Here is a 23,317-nt window from a genome sequence, read left to right as displayed (position 1 = left end):
TTTCAGGTTCAGAATCTGTTGTCTTTTTACCTTAGCCCCTGTTGTTAGTGGAAACATTGTCTATTTGCCTACAGAGGGAATTCAGGATGAGACTGTGAATACCTAAAACTCAGCTTTGCATGATCCAAAGCATCAATAGGCTCACCCCCAGAAAGCCAAATTTCTAACACCGAGCCCAATTGTCCACTGGAAATTGAAAAGTCCAAATTACTAATGAGAGGGGAAGAACCCACGTAAATCACTTCACTCCAGCAGATCAGAGGACTGCCCGTCCCGCAGTAACACTGAAGTAGAACAACAGTGGGGCTCAGCGTGTGTGTCCTGATTCCTCCCTTTACTGGCCCAGTCACTCACCTCAGGCCAAGTACCTGACCTTTCTGCTCTTTAGTTTCTTCACAAAAATAATGACGATAATAATAATAATATCCATCCCACATGGTTGCTGGGAAGAAGGTTAAATGAGATTTTAAACATATATGTGAAATAGATGTTCTAACACGATTTTAAAAACTTTTTTTAGAAACATTATCCTACTTGATACTTCTGTGAAACATCTGGCTTTGTAAAGTCATGTAGCATAGAATTGTGAGTGTGGTGTTCGTGTTCTGCTGTCCTCTAGGTCATATATCTAAGAGAACGAGGCAGTTCTCCTAAGCCACGGTTCCAAAGGCATAGGTGAATGTGGAGTTCCTGCTTTCACTAGAGAAGTGCTTTTGCAAAACTTTGGCATTTGGCCACAGCCCAGTTGTTCAGCCACAAACACAGTTGAGTAATTTTTTTTTTTTTTTTTTTTGCTGCAGTGCCCACAAAATCTCCAGTGAATTCTTCTATGTGAAAAGTCTTTAAAGCACACGGTAACTATGTGATAATTGATACCAGATAGTATTTGGAAGCATTCAGAGGAGCCTATTGGGTATTTTAATAGCCCGATGTCTGCCCCGTTCAGCTGGTTATGGGTATCTGCAGAGGGGATGCCTCTGTGGGCCTGCCTAGAATAGAGGGGTTTGGCCCTTCCAGGAGGGGGGTGCAGGCTCTCTATACGGACTCCAGGGCTGCTGCCTAGTCCCGTTGGCTGTGGCCAGACCTGAGGTAGGGCCAACTGATGGTGGACTGCAGGGCCTCCCCAAGCCCTTTCCCGTTTAAAAATGGTACAAGAAAATGCATCAGCAAAAAGCCACATAAATGTCTCCAGAAAGAAACTCATAAGCAGTTTTCCATTTTTCTCACTTCTGAGGGCTGTGGACATTCTTTCGTTCATTCATTCATTTAGCAAATATTTATTCAGAGCTTACACTTCTAGGTTCTGCAATACAGCAACAGATAAAACAGACAAAATAATCCCTTCCCTCCTGGAGCTTTTTATTCTAGTGGGGGAGGAAAATGACAGACTTTTGTTTTTAAAGAAAATTATGTAGTATACTAAAGCAGGGATGAGGGATAGGGAGTGCAGAAAGATGTGTGGTTTGCACTTTTCAACAGAAAGATCGGGGAAGACCTCACCCAGAAGATAACATGTGAGCAAAGATGTGAACAGAGTGAATTCAAAATCCATAGGCCTCTAGGGAAGAGTATTCCAGATTGTGGGAACAGTAACTGCAAATTCCCTGAGGTGAGATCATGTCTGTGAATTCAGGGAGTTCCATCAAATTCATTTATTAAATCTGGGTTGAGAGCAAACTCCATGCCAGGCCTCAGCTGCGGGGGCCACAGAGGTAAAATAACAGAACACGGCTCCTGCTCGGAAGGCGGATGCAGTCGGGAGTGCTCCATAACAAGGCTTAATAAATACCAACCTGAAACTAACCATGGAGCTCCAGCTATGCAGCCAACCACAGGACACTTCTTACAGAACCACAGTCGTGTTCCTGCCGAAACAGAAGGCAGGAGCAGTGGTGGGCTCAGCGGGAAATATCAAACCCTGGGTAGCCCCAGGATTCAAAGAAGCTTTGCAGCACATCACACCAGAGTAGGGTAAGAGCCCCCCACGTTACTGGCAGGAGAAGAACTTTTCAATAAGAACAAGGCACCCTAGCAACATAATACCATTTTATTATTCAGGGTCTGACAGCAAAGAATACACAGAGGAGGCAGGGAAAGCTTTGGTGTTGTATGATGAGGCAAAAGGTCCCAGCGGTTTAGAATACATTCACTTAAAACAAACAAACAAAAAAAACATTGCTTGTAATTTTGTAACCTCCTTAGGGTGTTTCAAATGGTTTGTGAACATCAATGTTCTACATGTTCAAAGAGTTTAGGGAGTTTTCAAATCTTTCCATTCAGACTGGCCTGTCATAAAGAACAAAGGAATATGGAATTTCTTGCAGGGATCCGAATCCACACAACAGAGCCTGGAGATGTTCAATCAACAGGAGATGGCCTTTGAACTTTCCTCAGTCCAAAACGGGAAACGAATATGTACTGCTTTGTAGGCGCCTATCAACTTGCCGCTTTTATCTTCTGTCACTAAAATTGGTTTTGTAATTTTTACTTCTGTAGCCACCCAGGGGCCACTATTGTAAAATAGTGGTTAAAAGCTTGGGCTCAGACGGGCCTGAGTTCAAATTCAAGTTCGACTACTTATAAGCTGTGTGACCTGAGGCAAGTTAGTTGAGCTAAGTCTCAAGTGTCTTTTCTACAGGATGAAAATAAGACTATCACCTCCTTCATAATGTCGCAGTGAATGTTAAGCGAGAATGCGATTTGTACAAGTCTGATATATGGTAAACATGGAATAAATGTACACTATATTTCTTTTCTGTTTTGCCATTAGCTCATGTATTTTAGTCTTTATTATTCCTCTTCTAAGAGGAACTACTGAAATGAAAGATGAGTGGAGATCCTACTTTCATTGAGATTGCATTGTTTGGCCCAAAGGGGGGAAGACAGCTTAGAGAAGCACCACATATAGGGTTTATCTATTGCTCCAAAGGAGAGGTTGATAAACTGTGCCCCACGGGCCAAATCTAACTCTCTGCCTGTTTTTGTAAAGTTTTTGTGAACACGGCCACATTCATTGGTTTACATATTGTCTATGTCTACTTTTGTGCTACAATAGCAGAGTTGAATAGTTGCAACAGAGACCCTATGGTCTGCAAATTCTAAAATATTTACTATCTGCCCCTTTACAGGAAACATTTTCTGACCCCTGTTCTAGAAACTTAAAAAATCCAATTTTTTTCAAGTCAGAGCTCTGAAACTGCATACATTGGAAACTCATCTCCCCAGTGGAAAAATAATAAGGCTACCTTCAAGAAGTCCACACATTTACTTCAACTGGCCAATGCCAGGTGCTATGTGAGGGCCCCAGGGACACAAAGATTCATAAGGCAGCATCCCTCCTGATAAAGAATCCACAGTGCACTTGTTGATCAGATGAATATGCATTCTGCCGATGGCGAGAACAAATGCCTCGGGCAGCACTGAAGCCACTGTGGTTCCTGCTTCCTTTCCATATGGCCATCACCTCTATCCCAGAAGCCAAGTTTGAAGAAAGACTCTCCGTGGTGTTCCATTTCACTTTCATATCCGTAAGACTGTACTGAAAACCACTGAATGGATGAGGATACCCTAACAAAGAACCATTCGCAGATTTCTCTGGCAATGATGTGGAGGGTGGAATAGGCTGGACAAGAAACAGGAATAGGGAGCCTTCGGCAGAGGTCACTGTTCCAATAACAGGTGAATGCAGGCTGTTCTTGGGCAGTGGCTAAAGAAATGGAAGGAGGCTGGCCACTGAATCAGAAGTAAATAAAGATAAACATGAGTCAAGTTGCAAAGGAGGAATCACTATTCATTAATTTAATAAGTTGGATGCCTAGTTCATGACAATTAGTTTAAGGCGCTGGGACTCGAGACACAGTAGTACATGAGACAGACAAGTCCCTGCTGTCGTGAAACTTACATTCTAGTCAGAGGAGGCAGGCCATCTTAATTTGGGCTCCTCCGAAAAACAGACCATGAGACAAGGATTCGAGTGAAAGTTATTTTTCTGGGATATGATCTCAAGCACAGTGAAGGAAAGAAAAGTAAATAAAGGGGTACGTTAATGAGTAAGTCACTGTTGTGAGCAACTAAGGCTTAATTTCATGTTGTATGCTCTGAGGGTATAGACCATGTCTCAGAATTTTCCCAACAAGGAGCAAGGATGTCAGAGTATTTATCCACCAACTCTTGTTCCTCACGGATGGAGGCTCATTTGGGTGGGTGGGAAGGAGAATTAGCTATCTACCCCCCACCCCTGTAAGGACAGACACAGGAAACCTTGAGCATGTATAGAAAATTCTAAAGGTGACTTCCCAAGTAGATCGAGGCAGAGTACTGTATCTGGTTACACAGATGACAATGAACAAATACCCGAGAAAATGAGGTGGTGGCCAGTATTATGCAGGCAGTTAGAACAGGCTGATGGGATAAAGAGTGACTGGAAGGCTAGTTTAGATGGGGTGGTTAGAATGATGAAAACAAGGAGGGGCCTGGGAAGCAGCATTCAGCAGGGCGAAAAAGGAAGTGCAGAGTTCAAGAGACAGGAAAAAGAGGAGAAATAGAAGGCCTCTGTTGTGGATACTAGATAGGAGGCAGGGGAGAGTGTTACGGGCTGAAGTCCCCTGGTAGGTAGAGGCCAAACCACAAAGGCTTCATCAGCCAGAACAGGGCATTAGAATGTCATCTGAATGTGTTGGGCAGTCACTGAGGGATTTTGAGCAGGAACATGACATGATCTGATTAACATTTTTAAAAGTTCATCCTGGTTACTCCTCTTCCCTTCCCCTTTCTTCCTAAATGGTTTAGTCCAAAAACCATTAGATAGGGCTGAGCGAGGTTGACTTCTCCATCGGATGTGGAACAGGATGTCTGAATCCAAGTAGGGTACAGAGAATGTCCATGTGGATGGCGAGAGTGGTGGGTGGCAGCTGCCTGGCCTGAGGTGTCAGAGTGAGAGTGGGAGGAAGGAAGGTTTTCCATGAGGGTTTGGGGCTACCCAGCCAAGATGCTAGAGCCCAGGTACGGTAAGGAAGGCATCCATATGGGAGAGAAACCTGGTATGGGAGGTCAGAGTCCAAGCTTGGGAAGGAGGACATCCGTGAGAGGGGTCAGTGAAGCAGTGACCCCACGTGATGTGTCAGCCCATGCACAGTGGGAAGGATGTTCATGCAAGGAGGTGGTGGCCACAGTGGTTCGGTGCAGATTGAGAAGGGCGTCAGTTACGGGAAGGTGCCTGGTGTGGGGAGTTGGAGCATGAGGGTGGTGAAGAGAGTATAAGTGTGGGCAGCCCTGTGCTGGTGGTTGGAGCCCACACAGGGTGAGGAGGGCATCACATGGGCACAGCTTAGTGGTTGGAGCCCACACAGGGTGAGGAGGGCATCACATGGGCACAGCTTAGTGGTTGGAGCCCACACAGGGTGGGGAGGGCATCACATGGGCACAGCTTAGTGCTGAGCGCTGGAGCCCAAGGTAGGTGAGGAGACACTTGCTTGGGGCACACAGGTGGGAAATAGCCCAGACGAGGGTGTCAGAACACAAGCGGGTAAGGGAAGCAGCCACATGGAAACAACAGTGGAGCCCACGTGGGGTAAAGGAAGACGTCCGCATATGTGCGGAGGGATGGGGGTGTGACAGCACCGAGATTTGTACATTTGGGAGCAATGATCAAACAAGTAAATATATTAAGGATAATGGGAACCAGGTTTCTCACTGTCGGAGAAGGGCATTACAAACATGGAAAGGGAGAAAACTAGAATGGACACTGTGATGTTAGATTAGACTAGAGAGAAAGGTATGAATGTCTGATTCAAGGGTGGGGGGAGGTCTAAGTGTATTTACCCATGGATGTATATACATGCATGTTCTTCACCTCTACCTGCTCAGTGAGAGGGTCTGGGAGCGGCAACACTTCAACAAGGAACACACCAAGCACCTAGATCTTGATTTCTTAATACTGTTCTCCACAAAAAGGAAGCAGTGTACTTCGGAGAAATGGCAGATTTCAAGGCTGGGACAAGGAATGCACAAAATAGGCCTGGAGGTCTGGTGCCAGAAAGTAAAGAGATACTCAGAGATGAGTATATATCAAAGGGACAGATTAAAGGGGCTCCTGCTTGCCAACTGTAAGATAATTTAAGCATCAAAATAATGACATTAACGTTATAATCCATTGAATAAAATAGGAACTTTAAATCCATATAGATATAAATAAACGAAGATATTGAAATTTGGTTGAGATATGGAATATTTATATAGTCTCAAAGTAACTCCCCACAAAATACTTATTCATTATAAAAAGAGTCATTTTGTAGTAGAGGGTCCTGTCAGACACCACTTTAAATCAACTAATGAAAATTAAGAACACAGTAACAGGACAAATGAAAATGTGATGGGATACAATGAAGGGAACACAGCATCGCTTCTGTGATGCTTCTCACCAAAAATACATAAGTTTAATTTAATCGTTAGTAAACCTCAAATAAAACTAAATTCAAGGATATTCTGCGAAATACCTGGCTTGTCATTCAAAAATGTTCAGAGTCATGAAACTCAAGTAAAGACTGAAAAACTGTCTCCAGTTGAAGGAAATTAAAGAAACAGAACAACTATATGCAGTATGTGATACTGAATCCGATCCTTTTGCTGTAAAGAACGTTACTGAGATAATGGGCAAAACTTGAATGGAGCTTGAGAGTAGATGAAATCAAATTATTATATTAGGCTATATAGGAGAATGTCTTTATTTTAGAAATATACTAAGGTATTTGGGAAATGATAGGCATCAGATTGGCAACTTACTCTCAAATGGTTCAGGATTTAAAAAAGAAAAAAATTATACCATTGTTGCAACCTTCGTTCATTTTGAGATTGTTTCAAAATGAAAAGTTAAAATTTTATATATTCACTTTGGCCATTTGATTTCCTAGGTCTCTGCACATGCCCCAACCTATCCCTATCCCAGAAGTCCCCTCCCCTCGAGAACCCCTGCTGGTCCTTCATTTCCTCTGTGAAGGTAGGGTACCCTTTATAGTATGTACTGTGTCCCCAGGCATTGAAGTTTACTTGTGCATGTCTACATTTCTATTTACCCCAAAGGGTAGAGTCCGTGTCCATCACACTCATACCTGTGTTCCTAGCACTTAGCACCGCACCTGGCATTGTGCTTGATAATCAACACGGAGAGAAGGAGAGAGACAAAGTTATAGTTATAAATTTGGAATATTTTCTAGAGCTAACCCAGTTAAGAAAAGCAGATGATTTGTATGCTGTCTGGCCTGTGTTTGAATTACAACTGTGTGATCCTGGACAAGACTTAGACTCCTTTTCCACACATGTAAAACGGGTTGTTAGACGGAGCAAACGTAGTAAGATTTGTAAGGCATCTAGCAGAGTCCCTGACACTTAGCAGGTAGGCAACAAATGTTTGTTTCCCCTTTCTCCTTAAAAATAGGAATAAAAATTATCAAAGAAGACTACAAGTTTAGAACACCAGGTTATCTCCTGACTTCACGATAGCTTTGATATATGAACTTGGATAAGTCATTTCACTTCACAAGGCTTCGACTTCCTTCTTGGTAAAATGGGAGGTGGGAAAATGGAGGAGTGAGACGTGAGCTTTTATGACCGTCATGCTCCCAAGATCTCCTAGTTCTAAAGTTTAAAATACGTTCCCTTTTTTGGATGATAGTACAAAAGGTGAAGGATAAGAGATATTTTTGCTGTATTTATTTTTATTTTATTTTATTTTATTTTATTTTATTTTATTTTATTTTGCTGTATTTAAAGGACGGGCCTCAGTTTTAGCAGTCAAGGCATGCAAAGTCCTCCTCCTACGGGACTGCACGATTCCTCATTTATATCTGCTGAAAGTATAGGTAAATTGAGAGGCGGTGGTATTGTTAGGTTACTGTTGAGCGCATTAAAAATTTATGAGCCATCAAGGAACTAGCACACAGTTTCAATTCTTGCTGCATTTTTCCTTATTCATAATTATTTTCCTAATTGCTTTTTCCCTTAAAAATGGGGGAGCCGAGACCTTGGATATTTGCCTAATGGCTCAAACAGAGCCATGACCCATTGCCAAGTCTTTCAGGCCTTTTATAGCCTGGGGACATTTGCCATTGAAAGAAAGCTGATGGGTTTGATTTTCCTGAAAGAGATATTTTGCACTGACCTCTGGCCCCATTAAATACTTTGGCCATTGCCCATTCACTGTAATGGGAGCAATAAATTTGTTTTAATTTAGGATGTCATCAAGTAGGGAATATTGACAAAGACAAAATAATGTTCTGAAAACAGCCAGGATGAAATCATGAATAAATAAAATGTTGAACTTAGCTGAAAAATTAACAAATGCTTATTCATAAGAGTCTGACTGGACTATTTCAAAGTTAGGCCAAAGGTGATCCCATTTCTAATAGAAATGTCGTCTTTCTCTTTTGGCCAGAGAAAAGGTGGGCTACATAGACATTGCAAAGCATAGAAAGGCATTTATCCTTTGTGACAGATCTGTTTTAAATAGATCTATTTGTTTTCGGCTAAATGCCAAAAGGAACAAGCCAGATGACTCTAGTAGCCTTTTCTGTGGCAAAGCATTTATTTTCCTTTCTAAACACCTTTATTAGGGAATCACAGCAGGCTGTTTCTCTGCCTTTTCTTTCTATTAGTCCCTTAGATTGGTGTCAAAGAACTGAAATTCTGGTTAGATGTTACCTGTATGTGTTTCATTTTGAGTGAAAGAAATGACTTTTAACTCGATACATTCCTCTTGAGGAAGGGGATAAAGGTGCATATGCCATTGATCCCCTTGCTAATATTCTTTCATAAGTAACATCATTCTGACAGATGGCCAGAAAAAATCCTAACAAACCACAAAGCATATTTGCAAAGCTGTGAGGCCTTGAATGGTGTTGACTTTGCAAAGTCCAAATGACTAAATCTTCTAGGGTTACTGGTAGCCTGAAGGCATCTTTAGCTGCATAAAAACTAATTGGACCAACTTGAAGGCAAGAAGGTTGTGCCTGAAGGCTTTAATCACACGACTAACCTAATGGTTTTTTGTTCAACATAGCCAGGGCACTGTTTAGGAAGATGAATCCATGCATGCAGCTTAGGAAACCTTGCACAAGATCAGAGGGTTGTGGGGAGGCATAAGCATCTCATTTAGAAAGCTTAGCGTGTATGTCTCAAGTTTTGGCATCCTCGCTCATGGACAGGTAAGCCATTGTTGGATGGGCAAAGTAAAACTTTTTTTAAAAGATCTAACTAAGCAGGACATGAGAAAGCTGATTCTGGTTTCTCTATGATGATGAAAGGTATTTCTCTATTAGCAATGTAGTGTTGGTCTTTATATGCAGAGGGTCCAAAACTCTGTAACTCATGACTAATTCGGGGAGCTCCCCAAATGGTAACAGACCAACATGTTTGACATGCGCTGCTATTAAATGTAGTGTGCTTTACAAGAAAGAGCATGGACTGGAAGTCTGAAGACATTTTGTTCAAGTTATGGTTCTGCCCCTTGTTAGCTCCATGAGTTCCTGCAGGTTATTCAAACTTCGAGCCTGGTATAGGATGGAGGTAAAATTAATGCCTTCCCAGATACTTCATGGGGATTTTATAAAAATGCTCTAAGCTAATCAGTATAAAAGTATGTGCCAACTACAAAGCCCTCTACAAATCTAAGAAATCATTTATTATATCATTATGGTAGAACTTAATGTTCTGTGTCTCTTTGTTCTTATTTAGTTGTTTTAATTTCACTTTTGCTTTCAAGCCATGTAGACTCTATTCATTTGCTATAATTCACCAAATCAAAGTCCCCAGCTCTGCAAAAACCACACTTGGAAGAATGTGATAAAAATGGTTTCTTTTGGACTGGATGCCCACCTGATGTCTTCTCTGGAATGTAATTCAGTCAGAAGCAATTATGGCACTAGCAAAGATTCTGAGAATTCATGAAATCCCACAGCCAAAACCATGATTCATTGCTCCCATACCAAAAGCATTTGGCAGGCTATAGTTTGGAAGCCACAATCCTGGCTGCTTCTCAGGCTCTAAATGGGGCCATTTGAACTCGTTGTGGCCCTGCCCTGCTCCCACAACTCTGGAGAGAAGACATCAGAGTTCCCCGGACTCTCTTTAGACAGTATTTTTCTTACCTCCTCATGGGCCTTGCTTAGCAATATACCTTTCTGGATTAAGAGATGACAGAGTGTTTTGGAGTTTTTCTCCACCTCTCAGGCATTGCAACATGAATATTCTACAAATTTATCTTCTATAAAAACTTTTGTGAAGCAGCTCAGGAGTTTTTAGTACCAGCCTTACACAACCTGTCATTCAAATCCTTAATGATGGGTTTATGTGAAAGGGATTTCTCCACACTTTTCGTTTGCTTCATCTTCGATGGCAGTGTGGTTCTTCCTTTGAAATAGACCACAAAAGAGATGGTTCCTTCAGGCAAATATCAGGGTTCAGTGACTACTTGAAATGAAATGTGTATAGACAAAACGCTGCAAACACCACCTCGAGTAGTAACAGTAATGGGTAGCCAGGTATGCTGTGCATGTATGTGGAAATGGGGCATTCGGCCCTGGCCAAATAGCAGACACTTCAGATGAGGAAGATAAAAATCTTCTGCCTAAGTGGGAAATGTAATCTCACTCTGCCTTTCCAACATATGAAAACCAGTTTCACAAAGTCTATATGGTTCATGAATCCCTTCCAAAGAATCATAGAGCATAAGAAATGGAGGGACCTGGAATGTCACATCATTTGGATCCCTCTATAGAACCCACAGCCATGAGGTACCCCAGCCATAACTCAAAAACTTCCAGGAATGGGATGGGACAGTATCCCCTTCTAGAACAACCCAATCTATTTTGGGACAATTCTAACTTCAGGAAATGTGATATTTTCTTTTAACTATTCCCAGTGTCTAAGGCTCAGCTTTTACCCTTTTACCCTACTTGAAGTCTTTATCAGTTCTTCACTTATTTAACCAGTGACAATTCAATCTAACCACTTGTCATCTGGCACAGATCTCCCCTTCTTACTTCCAAGCAATCAGGAGAAACTCTGTCCAGTATCTGCGGGAATCCAGATGTATGTTCTTGCCTATGGATTTCCCCTCTAAATTTATCCTCAACAAAAAGAAATAAAGCAAATCTAACATGATGTTTCTTTCTTACTGAACCCGTGGTAGCTTCTAGTAATCAGTGCTTTTTTTTTTTTTTAAGTGTACATAAAAACTCTGTTTTAATATTCCTTTCTGGAGTTTTGCCTAGAATGTACATTAACCCACTAGTTTAGTTTATAGACTCTGCCTTACTCCTGCTCTGAAGAATTGAAGCTATATTTGGGTATATTCTATCAGCTAGCACTTTCTGCACTTTTCATAGCTCTTCTGTAATCTTACATACGTATTGATTTACTTCTGTTTGGATAATACTTTTTGCTTAATGTGCTTGTCTGAACATTGTTATCTCTGCATTCCTTTCAGCCAACATAGCCTCCTAGTTTAGAATGTTCTTATCTTTGCTCAGGGTGCGTAAGTCCATTCACAGACCACGTGACTGACTATAAACATGCTAACTTGTGCCGACCAACCATGGTCTGACTGGCATGCACACACGAAAATACAGATTACATATTTTGGATTTTAGTATGAACTGGCCTAATTAGCTAACAATCTACTAGGTAGTCCATACCCATAAAGCTTGGATTGAAAAGCAGAAAATATTTTTTGAATTTTAGTTCTGCTCTTCATTTTGGATAAATTATTCATTCCCTGGTGCACCTTTGTAAGAGACAATGGCTGATGATTGTGTTTATCTTTACATATACATCACAGAGCTAATTTGAACCATTTAGCCTAAAACAACTGAAACCTTTTTTAGTGCTTAAATAAGACGTATCGATATAATGGCATAGCGTGCAAAAACTAACCTAAAGATTCTGTTGTTCTCTTTAAAGGAGAAAACGTCATGATATTCCCATTAAACATATGCATGAAATTACCCATATAATATTCTATATCATTCATGTATATGCCTATATATGACATATAGCATCCTCTTAGCATAAAGAAGTCTACGTAGTTGACTAGCAATATTGAAACACTGCAAAACTGAGTGCTTTTCTTACCTGCCATTAGTTCACATTTACTTTCATTGAATTTGTGGGGCAGCGGCATCACTGGACATGCCGATTTTCACTGACCACAACTTCAGCAAACACAGGTCCTGTCCTGCTGGTGTGTCTCTTAAACTCCGGGCTTCTGTGAAACTCCCGCTCAAGTCTGGATGCGCATGGGTTGCGGACAACTAGTTCCATTGATCAGGGTCTGGTTTCCTCTGCTTTGTTTGACCTGGGCATGCTTAGCTTCCATCTGTCTGTCATCCAAAGCCAGCCCATGTGGTATCTCTTGGGCAGGAAGGTTAAGTCCCCTGGCATGAACTGCATTCAGCGACTGAATAAATAAGACAGCTTGGAGATGGGCTTTTATTCATAGGAAACCAGATAGCCTTTCTGATGATAAAATATTTATTCCCTATTACCTTGTTGTTGCCAAGACTACTATGGACAGCACATTTCTTAAAAGGAGCTAGAGTGCTAAAGAGGCTTTAGTAGGTAAATTTTAGGGTATTAGTAGGATACAGTTTATTTTGAAAAATATCTCGAATGACATTCTATTGCCCAGAACTGAGTGTGATTTACCACTTAATGTTGATTGAGATAATACCATGTCCCACTTGAAGTCAACACTTTTTCTTTTTTTTAATCATTGCTTTCCTCTAAGAAAGAACTTCACTTTATCCCTTCAGAAAGTGAGGCCAAACATGTGGCCATTTTAAGGCAGCTAAGTAAATTAAGCAGTGTGAATTTATATTAGAGTTTAGAAAAATCTAACTTCTTCAAATGAACATTTTGTAATAACTTTGTTTTACACACTTTAATTATCTTAACTATTTACAAAGTACCAGCTAAGCCTTGTGGGGGATCCAAAGATGTCAGACAGGATCTCTGACCTCCAGGATTATTGTTTAGTGGGGTTCACTACATACGAATACAGATGGTGCTACACCAAGGCAGACTCTGACAAGCACTGTGGTAGAAGTATGAAGTACTAGAGGGGTATGAAATGCTGGGTGGGGTTTCCAAGAAGACTCTGAGGAAATGTTGCCTTTGAGTTGGACCTTGACAAATAATAAAAGTAGGTAACGTTTGTTGAGTGCCTCCTAAATGCTAGCACTGTTCAAAGTATTTTAAACTTATTAATTCTTTAGTTCTTGTGATTAACCTTATAAGCCAAGTTTTGTTATAATTCCCATTTTATAGTTGCATAAACTGACATGGACACAAGAGAGACCACAGATATATAATTCACTGACAGATGTGATTCGATATTAGGGTGAGGGTTTCAATGGCTTCAGGTTTTGAGTCTGAAGAGGTAAAAAGGAAGCAACCCCATTAACCACTATGGTAAAAGAGTAGAAGCTGGAGGAAGAGAAGGATTAATGAGGGCCCGGAAACAGGAAGAAATTCCCATTTGAATAGTGGATAAGCACGCAGGCTTTGGGATCTAAAAGCCTTGGGTTTGAACCACAGATGAGCCAATTATCAAACCTGTGTGACAAGTTACTTAACTGCTCCAGCCTCAGTTGTCTTACGTGTAAAATGACAGAAATGATTTGGTAATGATAAGGATTAAGTGAGATGAGAGAGGTAAATGCTTACTACATTGGGATCATGCAATAAATATTATCACCACTATCTCTTATAATTACCACTATAACAATAGCAATATAATAATAACAATATCTCTTGGCATGTGGTTTCTTGATATTGATTATTACTAAGATAATAATGTTCCGGTTATTAGTTCCTTTTAAATAAGGCTTACAATGATATTAACTCAGGTTTTAGATTCAACACTCCTTTTTATTACACTTAATCATCAAAACAAACTGGAAATTATTTATGTACTTTTCCCATATTACAGATAAATCAACTGAGGCTGAGCACGGGTGGCATGCCCTTTGTAGCCTCCCCAGAAGAGCCAGGACTCACACCCAAATCTGACTTACTCCAAATAATTCTGAACTCTTTCCCAACTAGTCACTTGTAGCATTAAAAACACCCTTGTATCACTGTCAGTTTTCTGGGATCTATGCTGAGTAAATAAATTATGTTTTATAAAAATGTTATTAGCAAACCACCACATGGTTTTCATAGTGTGAAATCATGTGTCTCTCGGAACTTTCTAGTGGACAGTGTTCTGCTCAAGGCCTGTCTTTGGAGGAGATGAAGAGAGGTCTCCAGTTCTCACCCGTTGACAAATATGGTAAGTATATAGATTGTTCAGACTGATTAAGGGACCTGCCCCTAAGAAGGTGATATTTATTTGATAACAAGGGAGAAAAGATTCTGTTTTATATAATGCCGAGAAATGACGGATGCTTTAAAAGTACTATATTATAAAAGTAAGAACTTTGATCTTATAAGTCTTATATAACTCTGCATTTACCTTTGAGTTTAGTAATATGTATGCATAAGTGTGTATTTGTACAAGTATATCAGAGTGTGTGTGTACGTGGAAGAAGATACAACTCTCCTCATGAAAACAATCACCTGAGTCTTGTGATATTCCAAACACCTTGTTGCCACCTTACTGAGTTCACTACCTCTAAGCCCCACATCGCAGGTAGGTCAGGAGGACAAAAACAAGAGAGGAGTCTCCACAACTGCATCATATGCTGGGGGAGCTCTTCCCCTTTAACAAGTACCCAAGGGTAAAACGTAAACCCAGCCATCCCCTCAAAAAGCTAGAGAGGAGGTGAAGGTATCATTGATGGTTTCCATTTCACACAGGACTACTATAGAAGGAATTAATAAAGCTCTTTGAAATAGTTAACACAGTTCTGTGCAGCCCCTGGAAGCCAGAGGCTGGGTAATCACCCTTATCACCAGCTGCCATATTAATGTGCGAGGCCTGTAATGTCCTTTTTCCAACCTCTAAGCCTGAGAGGCTCTATATTTAATTGGAATTTTAGCACAATGGGCTCATTTATTCATGGGAACTTTTCCTGACAATATATATGGAGGACTGAAAAAAAATGTATGTCAGTTAAAGAGATCAGATTTATTACAAGAACTGGGTTTGGGGAAGAATAAATTGGATGATGCGTTCCCGGTTCTCCGACTTAGTTGGCAATAGACCTTGGAAGCCCTCAGCTTCAGGATCCTCACCAATGCACCTCGTTTGCCGAGTTATTATCACCTAAGGCATTAGAAAGCCTTTAAGAAATGAAGAAAAAAAAAAATTGTTCTGGATAGATGCAGACAAACTACTTGGGAACATTAAAGAAAGGAAACTTTGTGCTCCGACTCCCAGGACGTGTGTAGAATGCAGCCGAGTGCTTTTTATCATCAGCTTTACAACATAATTGGCCAGTCTGGTAACAGGGGAAAATGTGCTCTAAGTGTCACATCATCACATTTTTTATAGAGATCATATCGTTTTTTCAAACTTTTACAGATGTGAGCACACAACCACAAAACATAGGGCACCCTTTGAAATGTGTGCCTTGACCAGAAGTCTTTCCTTTCATGTTGGAGGAAGCATTTCAAGACGAAGCATTTCATTAACGATCTGTTTCTTAAAGGAATAAGACTTTGAGTAGCATTCCCCAAGATGAAGACAGAAGTGATGCAGAAATGCAGAAGTTGGGTTTTCCCCTGCATGTGTGTACCAGGGGTGGAAGAAAACATTAGGGTGTTTGGATGGAGCAAGAGCCCCAACAGACAAAGGAGATAGATTTACTATCCCCCTCTAGGAACATCACGCGGTACAAGAAAGAACTTTTAATTGCCCTCCATTTTCATCGCATAAGCCAGTTGTGGTAAAACAGCAGCTACTTTAGGACCTGTTTCTTCCTCTCTGCCCCCAAAGAGCAGGGCTAGGGAATGAAGATAAAATTACAGGCATAGCAATTCTCTCTGTACTTGAGGCCTTTCACCCTAAAGTAACAAAACGTGCGGACATGGTTCTTTTCCTATAGCCTATGGTCAAATTTCACATGGGTCCCTCTTCAGCGGAGCGGCCACCCAAGTGCCTGTCGTCCAACTCTGGCAATGATGCATGAATAAAAATGTGAGCACCCACGCCCCGCTGACTCTGCCGCCCATCCCCATCCCCAAAGGAGAGCACCCGCACTGAGGGACGAGCACTCCCAAGGCCATTTCCCCTGGAGTCCCATGGGGAGAGGGGCAGGCAGGAGCCTCACAGGCCGGTAAAATCACATGTGGTACATTAGAAGGTTGATGATAGGAATAAAAGGATCACAGGCTTATTAAAACATCTGTCTGTGCCTGGAATAAAGGTGCAGTTTCAGGTGCAGTTTCAGGCTGGACAAGAGGAAATGTAGATTTTATGTAAGTCCACCCAAAATTAGGAATCAGTGATGTGTATCCTGATCCTGCCTCCCCTCATCTCAGCACCCCTGACCACACCCTCCTCTCTGACCCGGGCCAGGCCCCCCCCCCGCCCCCCTGGTCCCCACGGTCAGCCGCAGTCCCGGGATCTCCGCATAGGGGAGTGTGTGTGCCGCCTAACAGACTTTGACAGAGACCCTTCTTATGAAAATAAATAAACCTATCCAACTGCATATTGCTAGATGCCTTGATGAAATTGTAGATGGCTGAGTTGGTTCTCAAAGGGGAGCAGAAGCGGCAATAGCTGTTGACAAATGTGCCCATTTTCACCGACGCGATGAACGAATGGCTTCCTTACTTGCAGGGGAAAAGGAACTGCTTACCTGCTCGTGTCCTGCGTTCTCTGGGGCAGTGGACTGATCCTGAGCCACTAGTTGTGTTCTCTGGACACAGCAGGGGCTATAGCTTCAATGAGCATCAAATACCACTGGTATTTGGACCTGAGCTTTGATGGCCACTTAAAAATGGGCGCTCAGGGCGCCTGGGTGGCTCAGTTGGTTAAGCAACTGCCTTCGGCTCAGGTCATGATCCTGGAGTCCCGGGATCGAGTCCCGCATCGGGCTCCCTGCTCGGCAGGGAGTCTGCTTCTCCCTCTGACCCTCCTCCCTCTCATGCTCTCTGTCTCTCATTCTCTCTCTCTCAATAAATAAATAAAATCTTTAAAAAAAAAAAAAAACAAAAAACGGGCGCTCAGGGAGGAAAAACAAAACAAAACCTAACCAGAGGCAACCTGCGGTAGCGAGTGGTTCTTTCCTTTTGCTCTATGCTTAGCTCCCCCTTCTTTTTATCACCGCCATTTGCTTAACTCTCACGGTGTCACACACTATCCGGATGGATGGTCTGATGTATGTTACCAACCTTATGAATTAATGTCCTATTTACAGATGAAGACACCGAGGCTTAAAAATGTTAAGTGGACAAATATCACAGAACCAGTAAGTAGTGGAGCCGGGGTTTAAAGCCAGACTTGCCTGACATGAAAGCCCATGCTTTAGCCATCACAATACACCACTTTCTTGAACTGACCTCTTCTTGACTCCAGTCTTGGCCGGCTTGGGTCCCAATCACCATTTGTGTTCCTCCGGTCTCAGCTCTCTGTTTGCATTTTAAATTTTGCCTTTGTTTTACCACTGCTTGCCAGCAACCTCTGCCCAGACTCTGCCCAGGAGCCAGGAGAAGCTGCCTGGCAGCTCTGTGGTGCACTGGATGAGGCTGGTTAAGAAAAAAATGGCAAGATGGACCGCACGGCAGGTAAGTAACAGCTGAACTTCTATTCCGATGCAGGCTACGTGTCTGATCCCATGAGCCCGCTGCATTTTCATTCTTGCCGGAATAGCGGCAGCTCTGAGGACAGTGGCTGACAGCGCTCCGCGGATACCTAAGGAGAGTTTTCCCCCAGACTGACAGCAACAGTTCCAACCGTGGCAGGCTTGCTTCCAATTATAATATTTTACCCTCTAAGGTCTCCTTAAATTGGCTTGTTTATTCTGGTCCTATTTAATTCCCTACCACAAGTTGGGCTTTGGATTTGTGGCTAAGGGATGAAATGCAAAAGGACCAAGACAGAATGTATTTAAAGAATTGGTTTGGATTTTGTAACTGAAAGAACAAATTTATATCGTTACTTGGAGATGGGGCCTAAGTCTGTGGTGGGCACTTAACAATTGTAATGTTTTCCTAGACTGAATTATCTAGACTTGTGTTTGAGAACTGTGGGTTTGATTTTTTAGAATATTGTTCATTTTCTTATGTTACTATGTTACCTCTAGTGTCCAGCTCTGTGATTAAAGATTCTTTGTTGGCACACAAAATGGATTCAAGAGTGTATTTCATTCCAACAAGACGTCTTCTGAGTATACCTTCTTTAAGACGTATTGGTAATGACCTTCGGATCAAGACGCTTGCAAAATATTGTGCTTAGTTATTTAGCCTCCTTTCCACATCATACCAAGTGCTCTGTGCTTTGTTTGGGCATCTTGTTGCAGTCAGAACCAAGGTGTCATAGATGCTCTTGGTGTGGGTATGACACTGGCCCACAGATGCGAACCTGTGATTTATACCAGAGTCTGGCACAGTGCACGGGAAGGATACTGAGGTCCCAGTGGCCTTCAAACAATGAGAAATCTGGGGGTGCCCGGCTGGCTCAGTCAGTAAAGCCTGTGACTCTGGATCTCAGGGTTGTGAGTTTAAGACCCACGTCAGGGGTAGAGTTTACTTAAAAAGAAAAAGAGAGAAAAACCTGCTCTCCATGCTCATTCTAACCAGGAAGACGGGAATACTTCTGCCAAACAAAATAGTCCTGCCATTGAAAGGCAGATTTGGGGGGGAAAAACAGGCAGGAAACCATGTAAATTCAGTATGATGATTACTGCTTTTAACCTCAGTAAGAGGAAATAATTAGTAAAGCAAGATGGGGTAGCCTCTAAATCAAGGCTTCCAGATCTCAGCGCTGTTGAGGTATTGGAAGGAATTATCTCTGTGGGCGCTGTCCTGTGCACAGTGGGATGGTCAACGGCTTCCCGGCCTCCACTCCCAGATGCCAGTAGCAGTTCCCCGAAAAAGTCGCCAGACATTTCTAAATGTACCCTGGGGGACAAAACTGCCCCAGGTTGAGAACCTCTGCTGTCAACCCAGAGAGGACACTGGGGGCTTGAAGAGCAATGGAAGGAATATAGAGCCTGGTTGTGACTGTGTTTAGACAACTCTGCTTTCTTCTCGTGAGTAATGTGGGCTCATACACAAATGGAACTAAATGGGGAAAGTGCCGATTGTTCCTTTCACGTCTGTGGTGAGCTCCTCTGTCCTCCCCTCTCCTCCTCCTGATTAGAAATTAGGTTTCTTGAGGGCAATTTCTATCAGAACAGCAACCTCACCTCTAAAACCCTTCCGAGCCTTTTCTTATGATCTGTGGTTGCAAAGTCGAAAGTCCTCTGAACAGCTTAGTGATAGCCCAGTGCCAGTCCAGTAGAAGTTAAAAGCATGATACTTCCACTTAGAGTCACTTTTTTAGCCCCCAGCCTCTTCATTTCCCCACCAAATCATTCTGGAATCATAGGTGCTCTTTCCCACCTAGCAAGTTGCCAAGGCTCTTTCGAATAAGCAGGAACAAGGAGCCTGAAGTGGCCATACAAGCATAAAGCTTTCTGGTAAGGGGCTGGCTAAGAGCACCTGTCTCTCCAGCTCTGTCTCTAGGCCTCTGTTCTGGCAGCTGTGGGGAATGAGCCAGCACCGAGCCTGGGGTTCTTCAGGCCTTAATCCTTTTATGAGCTAGGTTGAAAGGAATACCTTAGAGAGTAAAAAAAAATAAAAATAAAAAAATAAAAATAATTAAGTAAATAACCAGTTTTACTGAAAGATTGACAGTAGACGTAATGCCGATTGTATGTATAATCAGGACAGTGCTGGGGTAAGCCAGGCGTCCTCCCGGTTTCCCATGGAATGGAGGTTCTATCCAGAGGAAGGACAGTTTGCTTCTGAACTACCCCTTTTAGAGGGAGATTTTCTAGAACAAATGTGTGAAGCTCCCTTTCTTTGTTTCCTTTAATTAACCACCTCCTCTCTCCACAATGTATCTCCTTAGGTTACTGCTTTCCTCTGGCTCTTGTCTTGTCAAGGATCTGCAAATAATGAGACTAATGTGTCTTTATTCCTGAGAAGGGGAACCTTTTCACAGATGCCAACCTGTAGCTCGCCAGCCCTTTTCATTATTGCACCTTTAATGGGGCCCAAGGATCATCTTAGAGCTTGTCTTGAGATCATGAGGTTTTGTGTGTGTGCGTGTGTCTTTTCTCCTTGCTGAAAAATGTCTCGCTAATTGCTTTCCTTTTCTGCTGGTAAAAATGAACTTCTGTGATCATGTTTTTGCATGCTTAGCACATTAAATTTTTTTTCTATGTGCATGCAGCACTGAGTCGCTTCGAAGATGTTCAATTAGCTATAATTGTAAGCCAAATTACAGCAGCACCAGGAGAGAGTTATTCCAACAGAGTGATTATTTAGGTTAAATTATTTCCAAAGCTGACATTTCCCTGGGAAGGAGGGTAAAAATGGGTGCTGGTGGTAGGAAAAAAGGCTAGTTCTAGATAATCCATCTGAAATGAAAAACCTGATTTCTTTCTCTCCCTCTCTTGTTCCCTGTCTTTACTTAATTTCTTTTCCTTTTTCCTTCCTTCTTCCCTCCCCCTCTCCCCCCCTCCCTTCCTCTCTTCCTTCCTTCCCTCTCTCCCTCAAACAATAACCACTGGCTTTGGAGTCACTCAGACCTTCTTTAGTATTTGTGTGACCTTGGACAAGTCACTTAACCTATCTGAGCTCCAATTTATTATCTGCAAATGGTAATAATAGCATTTCTCTTGAAGAGTTACTGTAAGAATTACAAATAATATAAAGTTCATTGTATAGTTCCTGACACACAATAGCAGATATTGTTGTAAATGTTGTTGTTGTTTATTGTTACTGTTATATCGCCATGCAGCCAAAGAGCTCTACTACAAGAGGAGGGTGTGAGAAGAATGGAGATTTTTTTCTCTCCTGTGAAAATAACCATCAATGACCCTAAGACCCCACCTTTGCGAGCAGTGAGCTTCTGAGCTTACACTTCTGAGACAGTATGAGCCAAGATCCAGCAACCTTAGGATTGGCCCATTTGGTGATATCTTCTTTATACCTGAAATCAAATCAGAAGAGAAATCAAATCCTTTAAATCAAATACAAGAACCAAGATGTATTCCCCAACAAGGGGGATGCTAAGTAAAAATAGCAAGAAAACCGATGTATTGAGCACCTATTATGTGGCAGGAATAGTTTCAGACGATTTTAAATGCAATTATGTCACTTAGTTCTCCAAATAACTCTGGAACGGGAGAATTTTTTTTTCCTTGCTTGCTCAAGTGGATAATGAATCTAAGCTAGCACAGAATGGAACCAGGTTTCAAAACTAGGTTTGCCTGGCACAAGTACCCAGGATCTGTTCACTACACAGTACTGCCTCTATTGTGTGGAGAAAGAGGAATACAAATAGCCAAGGTTCACAATCCAGAGTCGTGGTAAAAGCCAACAAATCTGCAGTTCTGCGGTCCTGAGGAAAATTTGAGAATTAGCCCAGGAGAAGTTTCAGGGACCGGAAAAACAAACCTTTCCTGATTGCTGTGGCTCATTATTGCAAAGTAAAACCAAAAATATAATCATCATCATTTTCTCTGTTTTAATTATGGAAAAGAAGGGGCTGGAATAATCTCAAGGCTCAAAAAATACACATTGTTATTTTCTAGGCAGAATGAACCAGAAATGATTGACAGAAGCAAGACTCTCACCGTGATAAGCAGGAACAAAAAAAGTTACGAGGGCAAAGCACAGCAATTAGGGAAGCCAAGGAGTTTCACGTTTTCCTCTCCTCATTAGCACGCTGGGTAGGGAAAGCAAGGAGAGACAGCGGAGCCATTACCGGTAGGATCTGAATGCTTTATTCCTTCCTAGTTTTGTGGTGCGTGCAGTTACTCAAGGATGCCGACGGAGGAGCTCCCCCTGATCACTTCCCTTCCATATTTCAAGAGCCACGAGGGCAAAGAGGAGCCATATGACACCGGCAATCCCTTCCCCGGAATCTGCTGAAGGCTCAGATGCCCAAATAACAGACTGTGGTCCAAGACTGTCAGCTCAATTAGCACCGCATGCAAAACATGATGGAGAAGCAAAGTTCCTCTCCCTCCTTGGACATCCTACCTTTTATGAGGCTAACTAGAAATAAAAAGAGCAGGGGTTGCACATTTCTCCTCAGGCCAGAGATCCAAGGCAGCACAGCAGCCGACCTGGTGGCAGGGTGCTAATTAAATTAGGCTTCTTGAATTAAAACACTGCCACGGGTGCCAGGCCCTGCTACGAGGACACGTCTCCAAAGCACTCTCAGCTGAGCTTTATGTTTAATTAGTGAGCTAAAAAGAATATTATCTCAAGTATCTGTCTTTTAAGCAATAGGCTCCTATGCAGAAGAAAGGTATCTTCACCATCTTTAAAAAAGGTTTTGGAGCTCACTAATTTCACTAACCTCCATCTCTTCTTTTATCTCAACTAATCAGTAAAGGGTAAGATTCCAGCAAGACCATGAAATGCAATAAAAATAATTTGAATGCTGGTTTGCCCTTCAGTTTTCTACTCATAATAATTGATGGTCGCTTAACACCACTTCAAAAATTAATCCACAGTGAAGAATATCAGGTTCTTTCAGGGTTTTTTTTTTCCTTTCCCGAAACTCAAATTAGTCCAAGGGGAAAAAAAAAATCAATGTCAAGATTGAGGATAATTTGAAGTAATCAGAATAAAAATGAACGGGACACTAGCTGACGTATGTTTATCCTATACCAAGTAGGAGACCGTAGGAAGCAAAATAGCATCAAGCGGTTCTTGAGCATCAACCCATGTCAGGATTACTAGAGGATTTTTTTTTTTTTAAAGATTTTGTTATTTATTCATTCGAGACACAGAGATACAGAGAGAGAGAGAGAGAGAGAGAGAGAACATGAGCAGGGGGAGACGCAGAGGGAGAGGGAGAAGCAGGCCCCCCGCTGAGCAGGGAGCCCCATGCGGGGCTCCATCCCAGGACCCTGGGATCATGACCTGAGCCGAAGGCAGACGCTTAACCATCTGAGCCACCCAGGTGCCCCTAGAGGGTTTATTAAAACACAGATTTCTGGGCCTTCATCCCAGGGTTTTAGAATTGGAAGCTTTGGAGTGGGACCCAAGAATTTGCATTTCCCACAAGCTCACAGGGGATGCTGATGCCGCTGGTTCTGGGACCACACTTGGAGAGGCACTGGCGGAGTGGTTCAGGCTGTGAGCTTTCGAGTCA

The 23,317-nt window shown here is 42.2% G+C and overlaps 2 protein-coding genes across 2 annotated transcripts in view; one reads left to right on the top strand and one right to left on the bottom strand.

The window, feature by feature from the left end:
- The window catches only part of LRRC53 (leucine rich repeat containing 53), a 72,714-nt gene extending 54,885 nt beyond the window's left edge, over window positions 1–17,829 (bottom strand). Inside the window, 1 exon segment of the mRNA XM_032419041.1 lies at window positions 17,500–17,829. The gene's annotated coding sequence lies outside the window, so the exon portion shown is untranslated.
- LOC116645655 (serine/threonine-protein kinase TNNI3K) overlaps window positions 1–18,183 on the top strand; it is a 322,413-nt gene extending 304,230 nt beyond the window's left edge. Inside the window, exons 26-27 of the mRNA XM_032426036.1 lie at window positions 14,247–14,323; window positions 17,758–18,183. Of these exons, the coding sequence (XP_032281927.1) occupies window positions 14,247–14,323; window positions 17,758–17,834 (154 nt within the window). The 3' untranslated portion in view covers window positions 17,835–18,183. The remainder of the gene's footprint in view (window positions 1–14,246; window positions 14,324–17,757) is intronic.
- Window positions 18,184–23,317: the final 5,134 nt, after the last annotated feature.

Source organism: Phoca vitulina, unplaced genomic scaffold, assembly GCF_004348235.1.
Source record: "Phoca vitulina isolate PV1807 unplaced genomic scaffold, GSC_HSeal_1.0 scaffold2, whole genome shotgun sequence".
Taxonomy (NCBI): Eukaryota; Metazoa; Chordata; class Mammalia; order Carnivora; family Phocidae; genus Phoca; species Phoca vitulina.
The sequence above is the reverse complement of the archived record's forward strand: the minus strand, read 5'-3'. Positions and strand labels throughout refer to the sequence as shown.